We start from the raw sequence: 19684 nt of genomic DNA on the forward strand, positions 1-19684 counted from the left end.
TCTCTGATCCTCCCCTGCTTGTGCTCTGTCTCTCTCATAAACAAACATTAAAACAAAAAAGGAGTATGTATGGAGCCTTACTCTATTGCAAAGACTTAAGTCATTACTTTCAAGAATGTCTTTGGGGAAGAAATTAGCCTGAAATGACCTCAGTGAAAAGTAATTTTGGTATGTACACAGATTTAAAAAGCATACACCTCAAACAACTTGTAAGTAAGGACGATCTGCCTTGGAAAATTCTGTCATTGGCTCTAATGATGGCAAAGACATTGATGTCGAAGATACATGACAGGATACAATGAAAACGGTTCTACAAAATGAGCTAAAAAAAGCATTTTAAATATTTTTATATAGTATCCAATTGGTATTTAAACATGTATCTATATCTCTAAAAAGTTTATATATTTATTTAAGTTCACTAAACAACACTTTTGGGAATCTTCTCATTGGGGAAATGGAGGTAGAGTCTTATCTTTGGCTAGATTCAGTACTTAGGTTGTAGAGGCACTTTTACATCAATGGAAGGCAGAGTGATATAATTAAAACGTAAGAATATAGAAATTAGGTTGATTACCTCACTGAATATTTCAGCTTACATACGTGTCATCCAGTCATTCTCCATTCCATTACTTTGTTTCTTCCATATTACTTCTCATGATGTGATAAACACACGTTTATTACTTGTGTCTCTTGAACAGCAGGAGAACTGCATGAAGGCAGGGACTCTGGTTTATCCTATGAAACTCCAGGCAGGAAAGAAGTTTGTAGAGTGAGGGGAAAGGAAGGAAGGTGATAAAGGCAAAACCAGCTGCAGTGGATGGAGGGCTCCAGCACTTCAGTCATCTAATTCAGCCAGTTCTTTGTGGGTTGTTTTTCATGTAATGGGCATGTATAAGCCAAGGACCAACCATGTATTTGCTCATTAGTCAAGAAACAAAATAGGAAAAAAAACCTCAAAACACTGAAACTAGAAGGAATTCAGTTTATTCAGATAACTCTTAAGTTCCAAAAAACAATAATATTGACAAATAAGCAGCGCTTTTTGTTTGTTTACAATGTTTGCTCAAATTTTAATTTGCTCTTTTACTTTTAGGACCAAAGCACGTATTTGAGAGGGGGGAAAAAAGAAAATGCTACAGTTTTTATGCTCTGTTTCAAAGTGCAGATTTTAAAATGTAACTGAATGTTTAGATATGTGTTTTTCATTTTTTTGGAAGAAATTAAAACTCATGAAATAAAAATATCACAAGACAGTAGCAACAGAATCTGAATGTTGTTTAAAGAAAGCATCCTTTTAACAGTTAACTTCTTGTTTACCTAATAGAGACATTTTTAGTAATAAATTTGTAACATCTTTCAATAACCAAGCATAAATCAAATGACTGAGACAAAGTCATTTTTTGAATAAGTGTTAGTATTACTGTTTTAATACCTGTTCAGGAGTTCAGAATTTTAGACTATTTTCAAATAAAACAACTGTATGGACAACACCCCCCTTCCCCCACCTGTATTATTTTGATATTACTTTAATTCTGTAGTCTCCAGATTCCTTCTTTCTTTCAGTTGCAGTCTTGGCTGGACTTTTCCTCTTTATTTTCCCCTTGTTAGAAAAGAACCCTAAGTAATCTGAATTCTCTCCTATTTGGTTACTCTGGGAGGCTTACCCTGGGAGTTCTTACTGTTTTTCTAAATTGAAAAATTAGTTATTCTACGATAAATTTGGCTGAATTATACTCTTTTTGGAGGCCTGTGCTAGATAGCATAAAAAGTTTGCTCACATAAAAAGTCTGAGAAAACTCTGAGGCTCTGCTGTCTGTTTATTAGATTTAGTCAATGCAAAGTCTGTGTCACATTTTTTGGGCCCACTAGCACTTGGGGAAAGGTCAGGTCGAGAGGGATCTTTCTAGCTGCAATCTTACAGAAAACAGGAATGGATGTCAGTGGGCAGAGAGAGTGCTGAAGACCATAGTTATACACTACACCCCTGTTCTACGATGATTATTACTGAGACATTTTTTGCTTTTGTGGAGTGCTGGAAAAAGAAAAAAAAATCTATGACCACAAGATTAAAAAACTCTATGTGCTGCATTATTTAAATCACTAAAATACAACTAAACTAATGGCATAAGCTAAAGAAATTAGCCTTTATTATTTGCTACAAAATCACTTTTAAAAAAAGTTTGAATTGTGAAATACAATACAAAAGAAATAATCTTGTGGAAAGGGCTCACTAGAAAAGGTGCTAAATGTGCTTTAATTTCAATATGATATAAAACTACTTCAAACATAAAAACTTAAAAAATCTCTACTCAAGGATAAACACAGAAAATATGCAAACCAAATTCCCTATTAAAATATAGATTGTAAGTAAAAATTGAAAATATTGAAATTAAAGGAATTTGTTACATTAGACACAGAATTGTAAATTATATGAAGTATCAAGAATTATAAAATTATTGGTTTGATCGATCAATTAAAGTAAAAAAATCCTTTTTTAATCTAAGGTAAATGGCACAATGTTACCATAAACAATATATCAAAAAATATCAGACTTTACAAAAATCTTATTTTAAAGATTTTACTACTATTGCTTAACTTTAATCATATTAAATGTTACATTTACTCTCCTTACTCCATTAGACTAATCTCAAAAGAATCTTTATATAAGCTGTTACCAGTTGTGATAGAAACACTTCAAAATATAAATTTCAAAATACTGTTAATGTTTCTGATATTGAAACATTAACCTATTGAAAATACTAGCCTATTGAAAATATAGGTATTGAAAATAGCCTAGTACAGTTCACTAAAATATTGCACGGAACTAATTTTGGTATTTTAGATGTCAGAAATTTTCCAATTGCATTCTATGATATGCTGTTACATTTAAACATTTTATAAAGGGCTATATGGTTTATATTTCCTACCACATTTACATATATAAAAAAAGTTAAGTAAAAAATGCTTGGAAAAACTTGTTAAACCCCCTTTATTTCAGTAGACAGAAGACTTTTTTTCATTGTCCTGGCTGAAACGGTTCTTGTTGCCATGGAACTGGAAGAAAAACCACAAAGATTTGAGATAAGTTAACAATACAGACTAATGGCACACAATAGTTTAGTGGAAGACCTGAGTTAAGTTAGAACCAAGATATTAGAGTTCAAACTGCACATCTGCCCTTGGATAGCCATGGGATCCTGAAAAAGTTATTTAAGGCTCTTCAAGAAGTACTTTCCTTATCTGTAAAGAACAGTAACATCTCTTCATCCCTCGTAGGTATTCTGGGAGATTTAAATGGAGTAAAGGATTCACTGTGCCTTGCACACAGGGCTCACTTGGCCCCTTCCCTTAGTTCCATTTATGGTGCTGAATACAAGCACCATGAGCAAAAACATCAATAAACGAGTCACAAGGATTTTCACACCTTTAGAAGGAGGTAGTTCCTGAAAGCCTGAGAGGTGATCTCTAGATTATTTGCACTCAGGAAAACTGAGTGTTGTGCTTATTGCCTAACACTGTTAGAGTTGCTTTTGAATAATTGTTTCTTTTCCTTTTATTTTCGCTTGATTAATATAACTAAGCAGGTTAACAATTAAGATTTTTGAGAATCAAAGCTGGACTTGATTCTAGAGAGATCTTTTTATTTAAGAACACAAGAAAGCTCAAACTGAGAACCTCTGTGAAACAACTGTATTCAAGATTTTCTTCTTCTGAAATGAAAATTTCTACTTTAATTCGTAGGTTTGCCACATCTACTATAGGTTGGGTGTTTAGCCTTACAGGAGCAGCAGCACATCAGGTTAATCAAAAAGGAAAAAGCACATGGGGCACCTGGGTGGTTCAGTCCGGTGAGTGACTAACTCTTGATTTCAGCTTGGGTCATGGTCTCACGTGGGATGGAGCCCTGCGTCTGGCTGTGTGATGATGGTGCAGAGCCTGCTTGGGATTCTCTCTCCCCCTCTCTCTGCCCCTCCCTAGCACGTGTGCACTTCTTCTAAAAATAAATTAAAAAAAAAAAAGGAAAAAGGGCAGTCATATACTTCCCCACTTCCATTCCTATTTCTTTCTCCTCTCCTGTATAGTTTTTCTTCAGGTTCTGTTTTAGGTGAATAATTTCCAGTCCTGTTTAAATTCATTTGGTGGGCCAGGTGGGAAGGGAAAGACACAGAGATAATTAGAATACCATATAATACTCACATGCCGTATCATGTGAGAAACGTGCACAAACAGTACAAGAGGAACTGTCATATGGGAGAACAGCAAGAAGTTCAATGTAGCCTCAACACAAAGGTAGAAGTGGTGGGAGATGAGGCTGCATATACTGTGAAGGACCCTGCATTCCAAGCTAAAATATTTGAATTTTATCCTACAGGTCACAGAGTGTCAGTAGTAACTCCAATGATTTTTTTTAAACAAAAAAAAATTCTTTTTTTGGTTAAATGTTTATTTTGAGAGAGAAAGGGCACGAGGCGGAGGGCAGAGAGAGAATCCAAAGCAGGCTCCATGCTGTCAGCACAGAGCCAGATTCAGGGCTTGATCTCACAAACCATGAGATCATGACCTCAGCCAAAATCAAGAGTCAGACGCTTAACTGACTGAGCCACCCAGGTGCCCCTATTATCATTTTTTTGAAGTTTACTTATTTTTAGTAATCTCTACATAGCCAACATGGGGCTTGAACTCATGCCCCTGGGATCAAGAGTCGCATACTCTTCTGACTAGCTAGCCAGGAGACCTGGGAAATAACTTTTTAATTTGAAAAAAATTCTCTTACATTTCTCTATTTAAGACCTTAAAAGATTGTTAACTTTACTTATGATACACATTACCTCTGATGGTAGAATACTGGGGTGTTAGTGGATAATTGTAGTTTTTGCAGAATTATTAATAATTGTTTTTAAAATCTGATTTAATACTGGTGTATATAAATTTTAATTTAATTTTAAACATTTATGTTCTAATTATGATATTAAAATTTTTTTTAATGTTTATTTTTGAGAGAGACAGAGTGCGAGTGGGGAAGGGGCAGAGACAGAGGGAGACCCAGAATCTGAAGCAGGCTCCAGGCTTCGAGCTGTCAGCACAGAGCCTGACACGGGGTTTGAATTCATGAGAACCTTGAGATCATGACCTGAGCCGAAGTCAGATGCTAAACCAACTGAGCCAACCAGGCACCCCTAATTATGATATTTTATAAATAGAAATGTGCTTAAGAGAAAAAAATTACAAACTTCTAGTGGCAAATTACTAAGTCGTTTCACATATGCCCAAATATTGTATTAGAATACCAAGAGAAAGAGGGGCGACTAGGTGGCTTAGGTGATTCAATGTCCCAACTCTTGATTTTGGCTCAGGTCATGATCTGAGGGTCATGGGATCCAGCCCAGCATCATGCTCCATGCTGAGCATAAAGCCTGCTTAAGATTCTCTCTTTCCCTCTGCCCCTCTACCCAGCTCACTCTCTCTCTTAAAAAAAAAAAAAAGAGAAACGTTGCTTTATCAGATTGAAATTTCTTTGCCAAATTGGTTTTTTACTCTTTTCTTCCTCCACTTATCAATATAATGTATTTTCACAGTAGGAAATCTAGCAAATATAAAAAGCACTCTCCACAATCCCCTGATTTATTATGCAGAAGCAAACAAATTAAAATGTTGTTGTATTTCATTTCAGTATTTCTAGGCATTTTTTTTTAAGTCTATTTATTTTTAAGAGAGAGCAAGTATGGGCATGAGTAGGGGAGAGGCAGAGAGACAGAGAGAGAGACAGGGAGAGAGAGAATCTCAAGCAGGCTCCATGCTGTCAGCATGGTGCCTGACATGGTGCTAGATCCCAGGACCCTGGGATCATGACCTGAGCCAAAATCAAGAGTCAGATGCTTAATCGACTGAGACACCCAGGCACCCTTAGTCATTTATTTACACAGGTATATTTATATGACATAGTTTTTAAAACTGCCATTGAAAATGTTTATAAACTCTGTGATTGTTGCATTGTATTTTGCAGTGTGGATTAACTATAACTTACTTAACTATTTCCCAAAGTTGGGTTTTACTAAAGGACATATTTGTGATATTACCAGTCTTTGACAGCCAGATTCCCATGTGACAACATAATTCAACTGCCGAAGATAGGAACAAGACTACAAATCTACACAGAAAAATGACTGCTATATATATCACCATCTGTTGTAAATTCCATTTACATAAATGTACAAAAATAAAAGTAGAAACTCACTAAAGTGAACGTTAAAACTTATAAAACTCACCGTAAGTCCAAGGAACTTGTGGAAGCACACCTGAATCAGGAGGGTAAGGGTATGCAGCTTGTGGGAACGCTTGATGGGGAGCATACTGTGAAAAAATCGGCTGCTGAAAATGATAAGAAACAGGCATTTGAGATTGAAAATGCCCATTCACTGGCACCAAGTTGTTTGCTTGTGGCTCCCCAGAAAAGTAACCAGAATATTGAGAGTACAAAAGATTAGAATGTGCATTTTGGACGGTACTTGCAATTGCAGTCAACATCGCAGAAGGAGGCGGCTGCACTTCATATGATGTTATCCCATGGTATGTCTGGGTAATGGAGCTGCCACTGCTGTTGCTGTAATGATAAACACACCATGCGTAGTAAGGATATGAAGTTCCAAACGGGTGCTGAGAAGAATTATATATTGGGGTACATGCAGACTGTGGAAGTTCGTTCCAACACGCTGCAGCATTCTGAGTTAGGGCTTTGGAATTTTCATTATTCTGTTGTTCAGAAAAAGAGTGTTCTGTGGTTTGATTTACACTGAGGGTTATGTTCCCAGATGCTCCAACAGGTATAGTATTGGGACTGAATGTATCCTTCATGCATTTTCCTTTTAACTCAGTTTTTGCAGGCTGTGTTTTATTTACTTGAAGAACAGGAAATTTGTCCTGGATAAATTTGGATTCTGAAGGATTGGTGCATGCAGAATTTTTAATAGATGAATTTAATATTTCATGATCTTGAAGTTCAAAGACAGTGTTACTTGTTTCTAAATTGGCAGGGATGTCCCTAAATATGCCGTCTACACTTTTTTGTTCACAACTCACAAAACAACAATCTTTCTTATCACTCTTTGTTTCAGCAACACTAAAATTCACATCCCTTTTCTTCATGCTACTTAAGTTTCCCTGTTGTCCAGTGAAATCTTCTGAAGTATGAGATGAAATATTAGTTAAATCTATTTTGCCCTCTGACTTTGATATGCAAGTGTCTTTTAAGTTCTTTAAAGGTAAAAGTGAGCCAAGTAGTGATCTTTCCATTTCAGCCTTTTTTGGAGATACATGGTTTCTTTTCAGATTGTCAGATGAACTCGGTCCTATTTCACTTTCACTTTCGAGATGAGATCTTGTAGTCCTATTAAGTGTAACACATATATACAAACAACTTTAAATATATGGAGTCCCCAATTTTAATATAAACATGTATTTGAAATTTTTATTCAGAAGAATTCTTAAGATTTACATTTTCTCTATCAGCAGTATATATGTAACTTATTTACCCAGTTTTACTCCCTTGCCTTGAATTTAGCTACTTTTCCTGCTGACGGTGATAATATTCCACATTTCAAATGTATTTCTAATATATTTTGAAATATATATAGTGCAGTCAATATTGTAATTACTTTATGCATTGGACAATTCCTAGCAGAGGTGTTTAGAAGTAGGCAACTATGTCCAATATTTTACTGTAGTTTTGCATACATATACCTCCAACTGTTGATGATCTTCGTTACTTGTAAATGGTTATATGCAACTGATGAAACTACCAGCTGTGCCCTGCCCCTGCCAAAAGACCACCTACTGTCACCAGGAGCTACTAAGGTATTTTGTCTGCTCAAGGTTGAGAATAGGAAACACAGACCTCCAGAATACCATGCCAATTTAATATCCTTGACATTTCTACCTAAATTTAGACAATTTCAAGCAGGCTGAAGGAAGTATCCACTAGGGAAATGTCTAGTATCCACTAGTCAGATAGCTAATATAGGTCCCCAGGATAATTATATTTTTTTGGTGTCTCATCAAATTCTTTGAATTGCATGTGGAAAAGAACATGTTGAAAAGAAAAAAGTAATCACTGCTCTCCAGTCAAGAGAAATTAATTTTTGGCCTGGAATTTATATATCCAATTCATGAAACTAAAAGCCTCGTAGTGTACTTAATCCAGCTTCTCTCAAAGGCAGCTGAGTGACAACCTACATCATCATCCAATCCCAAGTAACACTTTGACATTTTGCAGAGACTACAGTTTGGACTTTATCACATTTCCAATGAAGTTTTAGTAATGTCTCAACCCTATAGATTGACAGCAGCCTGTATGGTCATTCTTTTATGTACTCTCTTAGAGGATATTCTTCCATGAAGACAGCACCCTGTATTAAACTTATCTTTGAACTTATTTTCTGCTATGTGAGACAAAGTTCGATTCTCTGAGTAGCAAATACCACCTAGATTTAGTTACCAAAACTAAGATGATTATAGAAGTGGTTTATGTTAATCCTTTACAAACTATTCATCTTTATGCCACTATGCAATTATTTCAAGAGTCTAGAAAACGATTCTAGAAATGTAGTAAATAAAATGTGTATTGAAAAAAGCAAAACCAAGTAAGACAGAAATGAGAATGCTAATCTTTTGTATTCCATTTACTCATTCTCCTTCATAAAACAGAAAAAAAACAGGGAAAAAAAATGAAGCTTGTCATAAACTGAAAATATTAGAGCTGAATGAAATAAGAGATGGTCCACATGTCCAGTGGGACCATTTCATGTCAAAATGAAAAAATATAAACAGTGTAGTGAATTTTTCATAAAAATAATTCAGTTCAAAAATAATAAAAATAATTCATTAAAGGTTTTAAAGCATCCTTTCATAAAAACAGTTGTGTATTTATAATATACGTATGCGTGTTTATGACCAAATTCTTAGTAATATAAGTCAGCAATTTCTATCTTTTAACCAATTTTGAAATCTGATTGGTCTGTAACAATTACAAGTTTAAAAAACTCAATCTAATCACTTGTTATATTATTTCATCTCCTTTTTTAGCCAACCAGCTACTAATCCCCATCAATTCTTTAAGTAATGTCTGTCAAGTATGAATTTTACTTTCTTCCTCTAAAAAAAAATCACTCTTCTCTAACTTACTACTTCTATCTCTACTCAGAACTTCCTTATCTTTAAATCACTGAAAAAATACATTTCACAGGACATTACCCTTCAATACTTACAGAATGAAGTTCAAAGTCTTTAAATCTTAATAAAGCACTGTATAATCTGAAACCTTATTCTCCCCCTCCTAAATTTACTCTTGTCCTTTAAGTTACACGTATGATCCAACAGAGGTATGTAAATAAATGTCTTAGTATTGTTCCTTAGTATGTGCTTATTTCTGTTTAGTTTTTCTTCACGTAGGTCTGCTGGCAACCTACCTGGAATCCTTGAATGTTGCCTTTTCTCTGTTGATTTTTGTGACATCTTTTATGTCAACCTGTGTTTAAAAGTTACAAAGAGAACCGACATTGGCAATGTTATAAAATACAATACATACATATTTTCATCACAGGTATTTACAATTGCTTGTTTGGTCATCATCTAAAATGCACTGTCTAAAACAACATTCACTAATGATCCTCCTACCTTCAAAAACCAGTGATTCTGTTGGACTTCCCATTATGTCTTAAATGTTTGGAGAAACTTTGAAATAAACAATTTACAATATTTTTTTATCCCCATATCTCACAACAAATCTTGGGGTCCATTTATCACTGCCTTTTTAAAATACATACTCTTTTTAGTAAACCGGTTTTTAAGCTCCATTGTTAAATAATTGCCAGATATGGACTTTCTTTAAGTTTATTTATTTTGAGAGAGAGCGTAAGTGGGGAAGGGGCAGAGAGAGGGACAGAGAAATCCCAAACTGGCTCTGTGCTGCCAGTGCAGAGCCCGACATGGGGCTCCATCTTATGAACCATGAGATCATGACCTGAGCCGAAATCAAGAGTTGGATGCTTCACACACTGAGTCAACCAGGCGCCCCTGGACTTTCTTTTTTCAGTCTGTCAGACAGCACCCTCTTGTAAGCGTTGGGTGACTTGCTACTCCCAACTGTCCTCAGAATCTCTACCCTTTAAATCACTGAAAAACACATTTCACAGGATGTTACGCTTCAATACAGAATGAAGTTCAAACTCTTTTTGCCTATATTTAAGACATTCTATAATCTGAAACAATATTTGTCTCCATCTTTAGTTTACTACTTGTCCACTAAATTAAATTTTTGTTCCAGACTTAATTTGAAACTCATTTCTCAAATAATGTCAATAAACATTGTATCTTTGCTCATATTATTTTCCATAACTTAGATACCCCCTCTTCATTTTAATCTTCATCAAATACCATTTTTTCCTAATTTAAGGCAACGCTTTGGCCTATGCTCTTCCATGAAATTAAAAAACACAATTTTTTTGTTGTTACTTTTCTTCTCAATACTTACAACACCTTTTTATTATTCTCATTTTACTCTTGATGTGGAGTATTACTGTTGTTTTGGATGTATGCTTACAAACTGGTTGTTTATTAAGCATTTTCCTATAAACACAGTGAAATAAATGATTGGTTTCCTGGTGTCTAGAATTAGTTTAACTAACAAATACAATTACAGTAAGCTGAGAAAAAAATCCCATTTTTCATTTTGCATATAGGTTTCTCTTCTGAACTGAAATTCCCAAAAAATTATTTTAAGAGAAGCCTCTGAGGGTAAAGTAGAGGCAAGTATCAGTTTATTATGGGCTCTGGAGCTAGACTGCCTGGTTTTATATCCATTTACTAACTCTGTAACCCTGGGAAAGTGACTCAACCTTTCTATGTGTCTGTTTTCATACCTTTACATAAGGTAATAACAGTACCTACATCACAAAGATTTTGTGAAGAATAAAGAGTTAATATTTGTGCATTTATTACAACAGTGCCAGGTATAAAATAAATATTTTCTATAATTTGTTAAATAAAACTTGTTTATGTAGGACTTCTTGTAACTCCTTTATAATCATCTATTTAAAAATATCTGTCCTGGGGTGGATGGGGTGGCTCAGTCAGTTGAGCATCGGACTCTTGATTTTGGCTCAGGTCATGATGATCTCATGGTAGTGAAATTGAGTCCCACGTCAACGTGGAGCCTGCTTGAAATTCTCTTTCTCTCTCTCTCTCCCCCCCCCCCCGCCCCTCCTCTGACCCTCTCCCTCCCTCGCATGCTCTCTCTAAAGTTAAGAAAAAAAATCTGTCCTATTTTTCCATGTGGATGATAATGGTCAAGAACACAGGTTCCATTAGCCAATTTTTAATACTTACTACATCAAATATAGCCTTGTTATATAGGAGTTACTCAATAAATTACTAACTTACATTCACATTGGACTATTCCTTAAGAAGTTATACAAATTTACATTCTTCCAAGAAATGTTTTCCAAATTAAAAAATTTAATTGTACATTTAAAAATAAGTATTTGCAAGGTATTTCTCATATAGAGAAACATTTCACTTTATTATAAAGATAATAAAAACTGTTTAATCCAATTCTTTTCTTTAAAGTAAGCTCTATGCCCATTATGGGGCTCCACCGTTGGTGAATGCTCCACCGACTAAGCCAGCCAGGCACCCCTAATCCAATTCTATAGTTAGTAAATTCATTTTGCAAGGTAATATTCAAAGCATTCTCAATTTTTAAAAAAAAATTTTTTTTTAACGTTTATTTATTTTTGGGACAGAGAGAGACAGAGCATGAACGGGGGAGGGGCAGAGAGAGAGGGAGACACAGAATCGGAAACAGGCTCCAGGCTCTGAGCCATCAGCCCAGAGCCTGATGTGGGGCTCAAACTCACGGACCGCGAGATCGTGACCTGGCTGAAGTCGGACGCTTAACCGACTGCGCCACCCAGGCACCCCAGAGCATTCTCAATTTTTACCAATCTGCAAACTACTTGTTTGAAGAGTAGACTTGTTCTCAAAAATAATACTTACAAAGGCTTTTGTTTTAAAACATTTGTTACCTTTTGTTTTTTACAGCTGGAAACAGTAGTGTTTTTCTGTCGTTTTTGAGGGTCTCCACATTTGTCTACAGTGATAGATCGTTTTTCAGAAGAATTTGAAACAGTTTTCATTATGCACTCTGAAATTGAGGGCACCTTCATATAAATACTAGATTTATTGCTATCCTTCCTAGGTTTTACATGCACATTCGTTTTTTCTTTTCCCTGCAGTTGGGAAGTCTTCTTTCTGTTATGTAGCATTTGGCACAAAATAAAGGAAATGGTTAATTCAGCATTTTTAGTACATATTATCTTCATATGTTCAATAGTTTTCATGACTTTCATAATATGGGCCATTTTCCCGAAATCTTTCCGAGGGGCAGCCATTATATTTTTGAGCAGTGCAGAAAACTGGTTGTGGCTGTATTCCAACTCTGTCATTGTGCTTCCGTAATTTATGGATGCTATACATGGCACAAAGTCAATATATGTGGAAACGGAATACTGAGACTTCTTTAGAAGTTTTTGTATTTCTGTAAGTTCCTGAAGTTCTCTTGAGAGCAAATGAAGAGCGTATGAGCAATTAACAGCTTCACTATATTTGTAAATAATATCCAGATCTTTCTTAAGTTCAGAAATAGCAGTCTCTATGACTTTCCAAAGGCAATCTGTTGAGTTATCTTTAAGAAATGAAAAAGAAGCCATTTTTTCCTGGCAGTGAACCAGCTCAGGAAGAAGTGACAAATCAAACCAAAGCATACCTCGAAACCTCTGTTTGTCTAGTTTCTTTGCCATTGAGTTTTTAAGAAAGTGAATGGTTTCTGAAAGCATGACAATTTCAATATAGGTTTCAATGGCTGCAGGCTTTAAAATTATGGCCCCATGATTGTGGTTTTTCACCATGTCCAAAACGTTTTCTTCTGTGATAAAAATGTTATCTATGTTCTCTTCTTGCAGCATCTGAAAGTATTTTTTTAAAATTTCTAGGTGTTCGGTACATCTCAAAGTGAGGTCCTGTAATTTCTCAGAGTCTGCAAATTCAGCTTGATCTAGTATTTCGCTAATACAACAGATATCTGGGTGTGAAAGCAAAGTACTGTTAAACCCACAGTTTTCTAGGGTAACTGGTGCTTTGTTTATTAGATCATCTGACTTTCTGGAAGCAATCTCCATATTCTCAAGCGCAGTATTAGAAATTTGTTCACTGCTTAAATCCTTAGACAATGTATCATATATCTTTTTCAACTTAGAAAAAGCACACTGATTCATTTTGAGTAGCATTTCTCTATTCTTCTCTCCTGAGTATATTTTGCGGAAAGATTCTCTCTTCTCTTTCCAAATAAGACTTTTTGCAGCATCAAAAAAGATATGTTCCAGACCATAAAGAGATATTTTAATACTTATTGCCTCACTGCTCTTAATAAAATTAACTTTAGAGGTGATCATTTCTATGATAATCCACAAATGGTCTTGTTTTCCTGGATAGGAATCAACTTTAGGAGAGTCCCCATACATACCAATCAGCTTTAAAGTACTTTTTCTTAAGGTTTCTAGGTCTCCTAAACTATCTCCAAAGTTAACTCCACAGGTAAATGGAACAGAAAGAGAAAAGTCAAAGCAATCAGAACAACGCTTCATTACTGCTTCACACTCATTAATCTGTCGTTTGTATTTTAAGAATGCATAGTATGAATTATTTTCCCTTTTGGTTTCCTCAAATAATTCAATTAACTGATCATGATAGTTTTGTAACTCACAGAATGCATTATACTTCAATCTTCCTTGAAAAGCAGGATAGAAGCTGGATTGTTGTTGAAATCCACGTGGTCTACCAAGCAGCTCACTGTACAGTGTTTCATCATACCAAAGCAAGCTTCGGTAGGTTGGCTCACCTCCTAAGAGCCTTTTTTTGTTTTCAATGAATTGCATAGTTTCCATCATCATTTGGAGTTCTACCAAGGAGTCAACAGCACATGGCTTTAATTTGTGTCTGCAATTATTCCACAGGTTTTGTTCTACTAATAGTTCTCTTGAAATCAGGATTTGTTCGAGAGAACATTCTTGGTTTCTTTCAAAAGCTTCAACAAATAAAGGGAGAATACTTTGACAGGCCTTAGTTTCTTCCAGTAGAATCTGCAAAGATGATGTTTCATCTGCCCTTCTCAAAATCTGAGCTAGCCTGGCTGTAAGAGCTGAATGATTAGCTGAGCAGTGTTTCTCTTTTAATCCACTCATGTATGATGCAGGCTTCTTCTCAGGAGTAGAGACTTCGGAAGTTTGAGAGTTAGTATGTAAAACAGGAATATGATTCATTCCTATAATGCCTGGTTTGGAATTACAGGCTATTTCCGAATGCAATGCAGAGTCAGACTGAGGGTCATTACTAACTTTAACTCCCCCTTCTTTCTCTCTTTTGTTAAGATGATTAGAAACTGGGTTATTCAAAGCGACTGCCTCAGTAATGTTTTCAACGTTTAGATGAGAATCAATCAAGTTATTTTTAATTGTTTTCTTGCTTAAGTAGGAGGATTCTTCTAAGATCTTGTTCTTTTGATTTTTGAACTGAGTCTTAACAGTGCATCCTTCAGTCATGCTTTTTTTGTGAAGTGAATCTCTTGCTTTTTCTGCTTGTTTAACTTTCCACATTTTTCTGTCCCAAATGTCTTTATTTGCCATACACTTTTTTGAAGAACCCTTCATATTATCTTTTAAGAGCAAATAACTATCATTGGAAAATAGTTCCTTCATTGTATTTTTCCTACAACTTTTACTTTCTTCAGTTACTAATCTGAGACCCAACTCAGAATCCTCAAGAACATGTGATTCATTCCCATCTATATGGAAGCGATTACTTGAAGAACATTGTTCTGTCTTTAGAAGTTCCTTTCCACCACATCCTGGCTGGCAGTGTGGTACACTGGTGGATGTTGTAAAAGAATCTACAGCAAAAACTCTCTGTTTATCCAAATAAGATTCTGAAGATTCTCCTTCACTGTCTGTCACTGCTGTGGTTGATAACAATTGAGGAATACTGTCAGAATTTTTGTGTGTTATCAGAGTTAGATTTAATGGGTCCTTAATGAAGTTTTCTGGAACAGTGCCTGGTTTGGAGCTCTGATTAGCAGCTGTCCGTTCTTCTACAGGCAAATTTACTTCCAGGTTGCCTTTACAATCAGATAAAATAAGGTTATCTGGTGTGCAGACATCAACATTTAAAAGGTGCTTGATATCTGATTCTAAAACTGAAATAACTATGTCAGTTTTTACCTTTGTGTGTGTTATACAGGTTGCATTATAACTTGTGTCTGTGCTAAAACTTACTTTGTCTTCTTTTATGCAACTTAATGATACTGAATTACTCTTATTTATTACTTTATTAGTCTCAGAATTGTTTTCTGCATCCTTAATATTATTGTGTGCTGAGTGGTTCTCAGGATTTTCATATTTATTAATGTTTGATAAAAACTTTATGCCAACTTGATTTTCTTTTTCAGTTATTTTCGCATCTGGGCAGGCTGGGGAAAATAGACATCCAGTTTTTCCAGAAAACAGCTGAAGTTCTGATGATGTTCGATTTCTTACCCGGCTCTTGTTATAAGCGGAATGACTGGCACTTTGGGATGTGGAGCACAGGGCTAATTGTGACTCAGGATACTCGAGATCACAAAATTCCCTTACATGAATGGTGGTGTGACTTCTGGAGACACTGCTGGCCATATTTCTCTTAGAAATGCATTCTGCGATTCTCGCTCTACTTGCTTTGTAAGACTTGGGCTTTGATACATGAGTTAATGATTTATCCACTTCAAATCCCAAAGCTCTTTTCTCTCCTGGTTTGCCGTATTTTCTTTTTGACAAAAAATGTTTAGTGGAATAATATCTTCTTTCAGACACAGAGCTATAACCTTGAAGGTCACAACTTTCCCAGAAATTATTGCATATTATTGCATATGATTTTGGTAATGGGCCTTTTCTTTTTTCTCCTACTTTAGCTATAAGTTGCAAAGACGTGTGAACTCTTCTATGAGCTTTTTTTAAATGAAGAACAGCTCTGTCAAGTCTTCTGGAAAGACGTTTGCTTTTGCATAAAGATGCTTCACTATTTAGAATATCAAGGACACTCCTGATGTGTTTTTCCGACTTTGAAAAGGTTTTAATTCGTCCTTGGGATAATGAAGAAAAATGTTCAGAAGAGTCTAGACTGGTTAGTCTCCTCTTCTTCCCATAAATTTCACGACGTCTTAAATCCTTATGTGGTGTGCTCTGGTCCCTAAAAGGCATACGTCGCTTTCTTTTGCTAGTTCTTGATTGTGTGTCCTTTTTACTTGTAATATCATTACAATCAGTTTTTGACCCTGTCAAGGAACATCTGCTTTCATTATTTAATGCTGTGACATTAGAGGGTTCAGTAGGCAAAGGTCCACTGTTTTGTTTTTCAGACACATGATTCACTTGTGTATTATTACTCACATCAAGAGAAAGAGCAATTTCAGACTTATTCACTAGTCCTGATTCTTGCCTTCTATTACCAAATTCATCTTCACATGGATAACCTGAATTTTCACCAGAGCAGTGGGAATACATTTCAAATCCTGACACTTTCCCCTCCTCATTTATTTCTGGTCCTGTGGTTTTAGTTATGTATTTGCAAAAATTATCTTTCAATGCAAGGGATTCAAAAGTGGGATTGAATCCTGGCATAAATGTATTAGTGATTCTAATTTGTAAATCTGGAAGTAAAATTGGATTGAGCTCTTTGTTTTTTTCTGTAGAGGGATAAAAACAAATACTTTTCTTAGGGTAATGCTGATCACTATTCTCGTTTCTTCTGGAGCTTTTCGAAACTTCCCTCTCCCCATTATTGCTTCCGAATAGACCTTCCCAATCAATACGAGACTTCAGAGTTTCATATATGGCCCTAAATTCTTCACATGGATCATTTCTATGGCTATGTTGTTGAATTAGAAAAGCATCATCACACTGTTCCAATCCTACTTCAATCTTATTTTCCAATTTGAAACTCTGAAGAACTGAAGTATCACTTACTGACTGATGAAATGAGTCATGTAATTTATTGTTATCCATATCCATTTCACAATCAGAAATCCTATGTTTTACTAACAACCCAAAATCTAGACTCTCAGAAGAACAAGTTTCTTTAATCTGGTATCTTTGGTGATCTTCACGATTTGTGCCCAATGTAGGCACTGTAGCACCAGCTGTCTGCACTGCAGTACTTGAGGCTTCATGTTCTGAAGACCCTTCAACTTTGGGAAATGCTGTGTAAGCCAAATGCTCTACAGTCCTGCCAGTATTTGGAGCATCTTTTTGTTGTGTGGCAGTCATAGTGTCTTCATTTTCTAACAATGTAGCTTCTGTTGACACATGTCTTTCCCCCGAACTCAAATTAAATGTACAACATTCTTCAGAACTAAGAATTTCTACATTGTTGTAATTTTTATTCTCCCTTCTTTCATCTATGTTGGTGTAACTTTGGTTTGTATGAAAACCCTGCTTCTCCTCTCCATATATATTTTCTCTGCTTTCTGTAGACAAGGCAATGTCTTCCTCTTTAGCCTCATTTTCATTTTCTTTATCATTATCTCCTTGTTCTCTGAAATCAATATTCAGATGTGTATCACTGTGCAACTCTGCATTACAGAACAGAGTATGACCTTCATCAATTTGAAAAGTTTCTCCACAGTCTCTTTGTATGTTCTCTAATGACACTGGGTCATTTTCTTTTCTTCCATGGACACATACTTCTCCAGTTATCTTATAATCTGAGTTGTCATGAGTTGGTTTAATGTCATGAGATGAAATAATTGCATCAATTGGCAGTTCTTTGACCTGGGGAATGTCTTTTGCTTCCTGGAAAGCATCAGTCACAATGCTAACACAGTTTTGATTTGGTTTTCCCAGTTTTAGTTCCATTAGTTTTTGAGAAATTGCAAAACTTGTATGAATGTTATCTTCATAATCTAAAGAGAGTTGAGGATGCTTCTGTGAAAGGCTCTCCACTCTTTGTAATTCCAAATTTAGATGATCTAGCTCATATTCATCCTTTGTGGTAGATGTGGAAGATTTCTGTATTTCTAATTCTTGAGCAATTAATATTTGATCACAATTTTTCCCATAAGAATCAAGACTCTCATCCTCTTTGTATTCTTGGTACAAAGAAATATAATTATCTACTGGACTGACTTTTGCTTCCTTAGTAAAATCAATTTCCTTCCACAAAACCTGCTTTTCTCCATGTTTGGAATTATCTTCGGGGCCAGTGAAGTCTCTCATTTCTCCAATATTTTGGGTGTACTCATGTATGCTTTCTTTCCTTTGGAGAGGAAAAGCTGTAGACATTTGCTGACCAGTCTGAGATACAGTTTCTAAATTAGAAGACCATGACTCCAGAGAGATGTGATTGCTGTGCCCTTTTGTACAAATATTCACTGATTCATAAGAGTTATGTGCTTCACTGTTTTCTTCAATTAAAAGTGGGATGTTGCTTCTCAGTTCAGATCTCTGGGCTTCTTCCTCATTGTGTTTTTGGTTCTCAACTTCTGAAACTACATTTGGCAAACACATTGGAAAGGAAAAATTATCTTGGCCCTTACACTGCCCTGCTGGGGTAATTTTACTGGGAATTGTATAATCATAGTTGTTAACGTCCAAGTTGTGAGCTTGAGATTGTGAACCATCAAAAGAAATTTTGAAGCTAGGGGCATCCAAACAATTAGTAAGGACAGAATCATCACCAGGCACAACTTCAGATGAGGAGGCAGAATTATTTGGCATGGATGATAGATTTGTTTCTGAATTCACAAAATCTAAACTCTTCTCAAGTGGCAAAATCTCATTTAAATCTGTAATATTATTATGTTTTCCTATGCTTTCTTCTCTCCTCATCAGTCTTGGGTCTTTAATGAGTTTTGAAGTAATAACTGTGCTTGAGCCAGTATTGTTATGAAGGGGGAAAGCAGCAGAAAGACCACTTAAAGTATTTTTGAGATGTGCCAAATTTAACATGGGGTCACCATTAACACTTTCTCTGGTATCACTGGGAATAAATGAAAGACCTGAATCATATATACAAGAAGTGTCTCCACATTCTGCTAAATTGTGCTCCATCTGTCCACCGTATGTTTCATATATAGAAATGTTTCCATTTTTCACATTTCCATAGGAATTAGAAATATTTGTGTTGGAAGGATTTATCTCTGAATTTAGTGCGCCGCAAGAACAGTTTTCCTGAACAAATGGATCTACAGGTTTCCTGAAATGTTCAAAGATGACAGTAGCATCTTTCCCTTTTCCAATTCTTTTGGCAACTGTACAGTTATTCAGAGAGCAGGTTCTTTCTGTAGAAATAATAAGAAAATTAAGAAAAAATAGGAAGGAAAGGGTTTCTACATTCAACCCTTAATTCAAATAAACTATGTCATAGGTGGTTTTTTCTTTTTTTCTTTTAATGCTTATTTATTTTTGAGAGAGAGAGACAGAGAGACAGAGCATGAATGGGGGAGGGGCAGAGAGAGAGGGAGACACAGAATCCAAAGCAGGCTCCAGGCTCCGAGCTGTCAGCACAGGCCCGATGTGGGACTCGAACTCACAAACCATGAGATCATGAC

At 35.6% G+C, this 19684-nt stretch overlaps 1 protein-coding gene across 14 annotated transcripts in view; it reads right to left on the minus strand.

The window, feature by feature from the left end:
- Positions 1–968: 968 nt before the first annotated feature.
- Positions 969–19684, minus strand: part of TEX15 (testis expressed 15, meiosis and synapsis associated) — a 101313-nt gene continuing 82597 nt past the window's right edge. For 9 of the 14 annotated variants that reach the window (XM_019828368.3, XM_045055332.1, XM_045055330.1 and 6 more), the window contains 4 exons: positions 12078–19414; positions 9462–9520; positions 6267–7384; positions 969–3054 (listed from right to left, as the gene is read on the minus strand). In XM_019828368.3, coding sequence (XP_019683927.2) covers positions 3017–3054; positions 6267–7384; positions 9462–9520; positions 12078–19414 — 8552 coding nt within the window. In that variant the 3' untranslated portion in view covers positions 969–3016. The remainder of the gene's footprint in view (positions 3055–6266; positions 7385–9461; positions 9521–12077; positions 19415–19684) is intronic. The other 5 variants (XM_045055339.1, XM_045055340.1, XM_045055334.1 and 2 more) reach the window with 5 other exon arrangements.

The sequence above is a fragment of the Felis catus genome, chromosome B1 (genome assembly GCF_018350175.1).
Source record: "Felis catus isolate Fca126 chromosome B1, F.catus_Fca126_mat1.0, whole genome shotgun sequence".
Classification (NCBI taxonomy): domain Eukaryota; kingdom Metazoa; phylum Chordata; class Mammalia; order Carnivora; family Felidae; genus Felis; species Felis catus.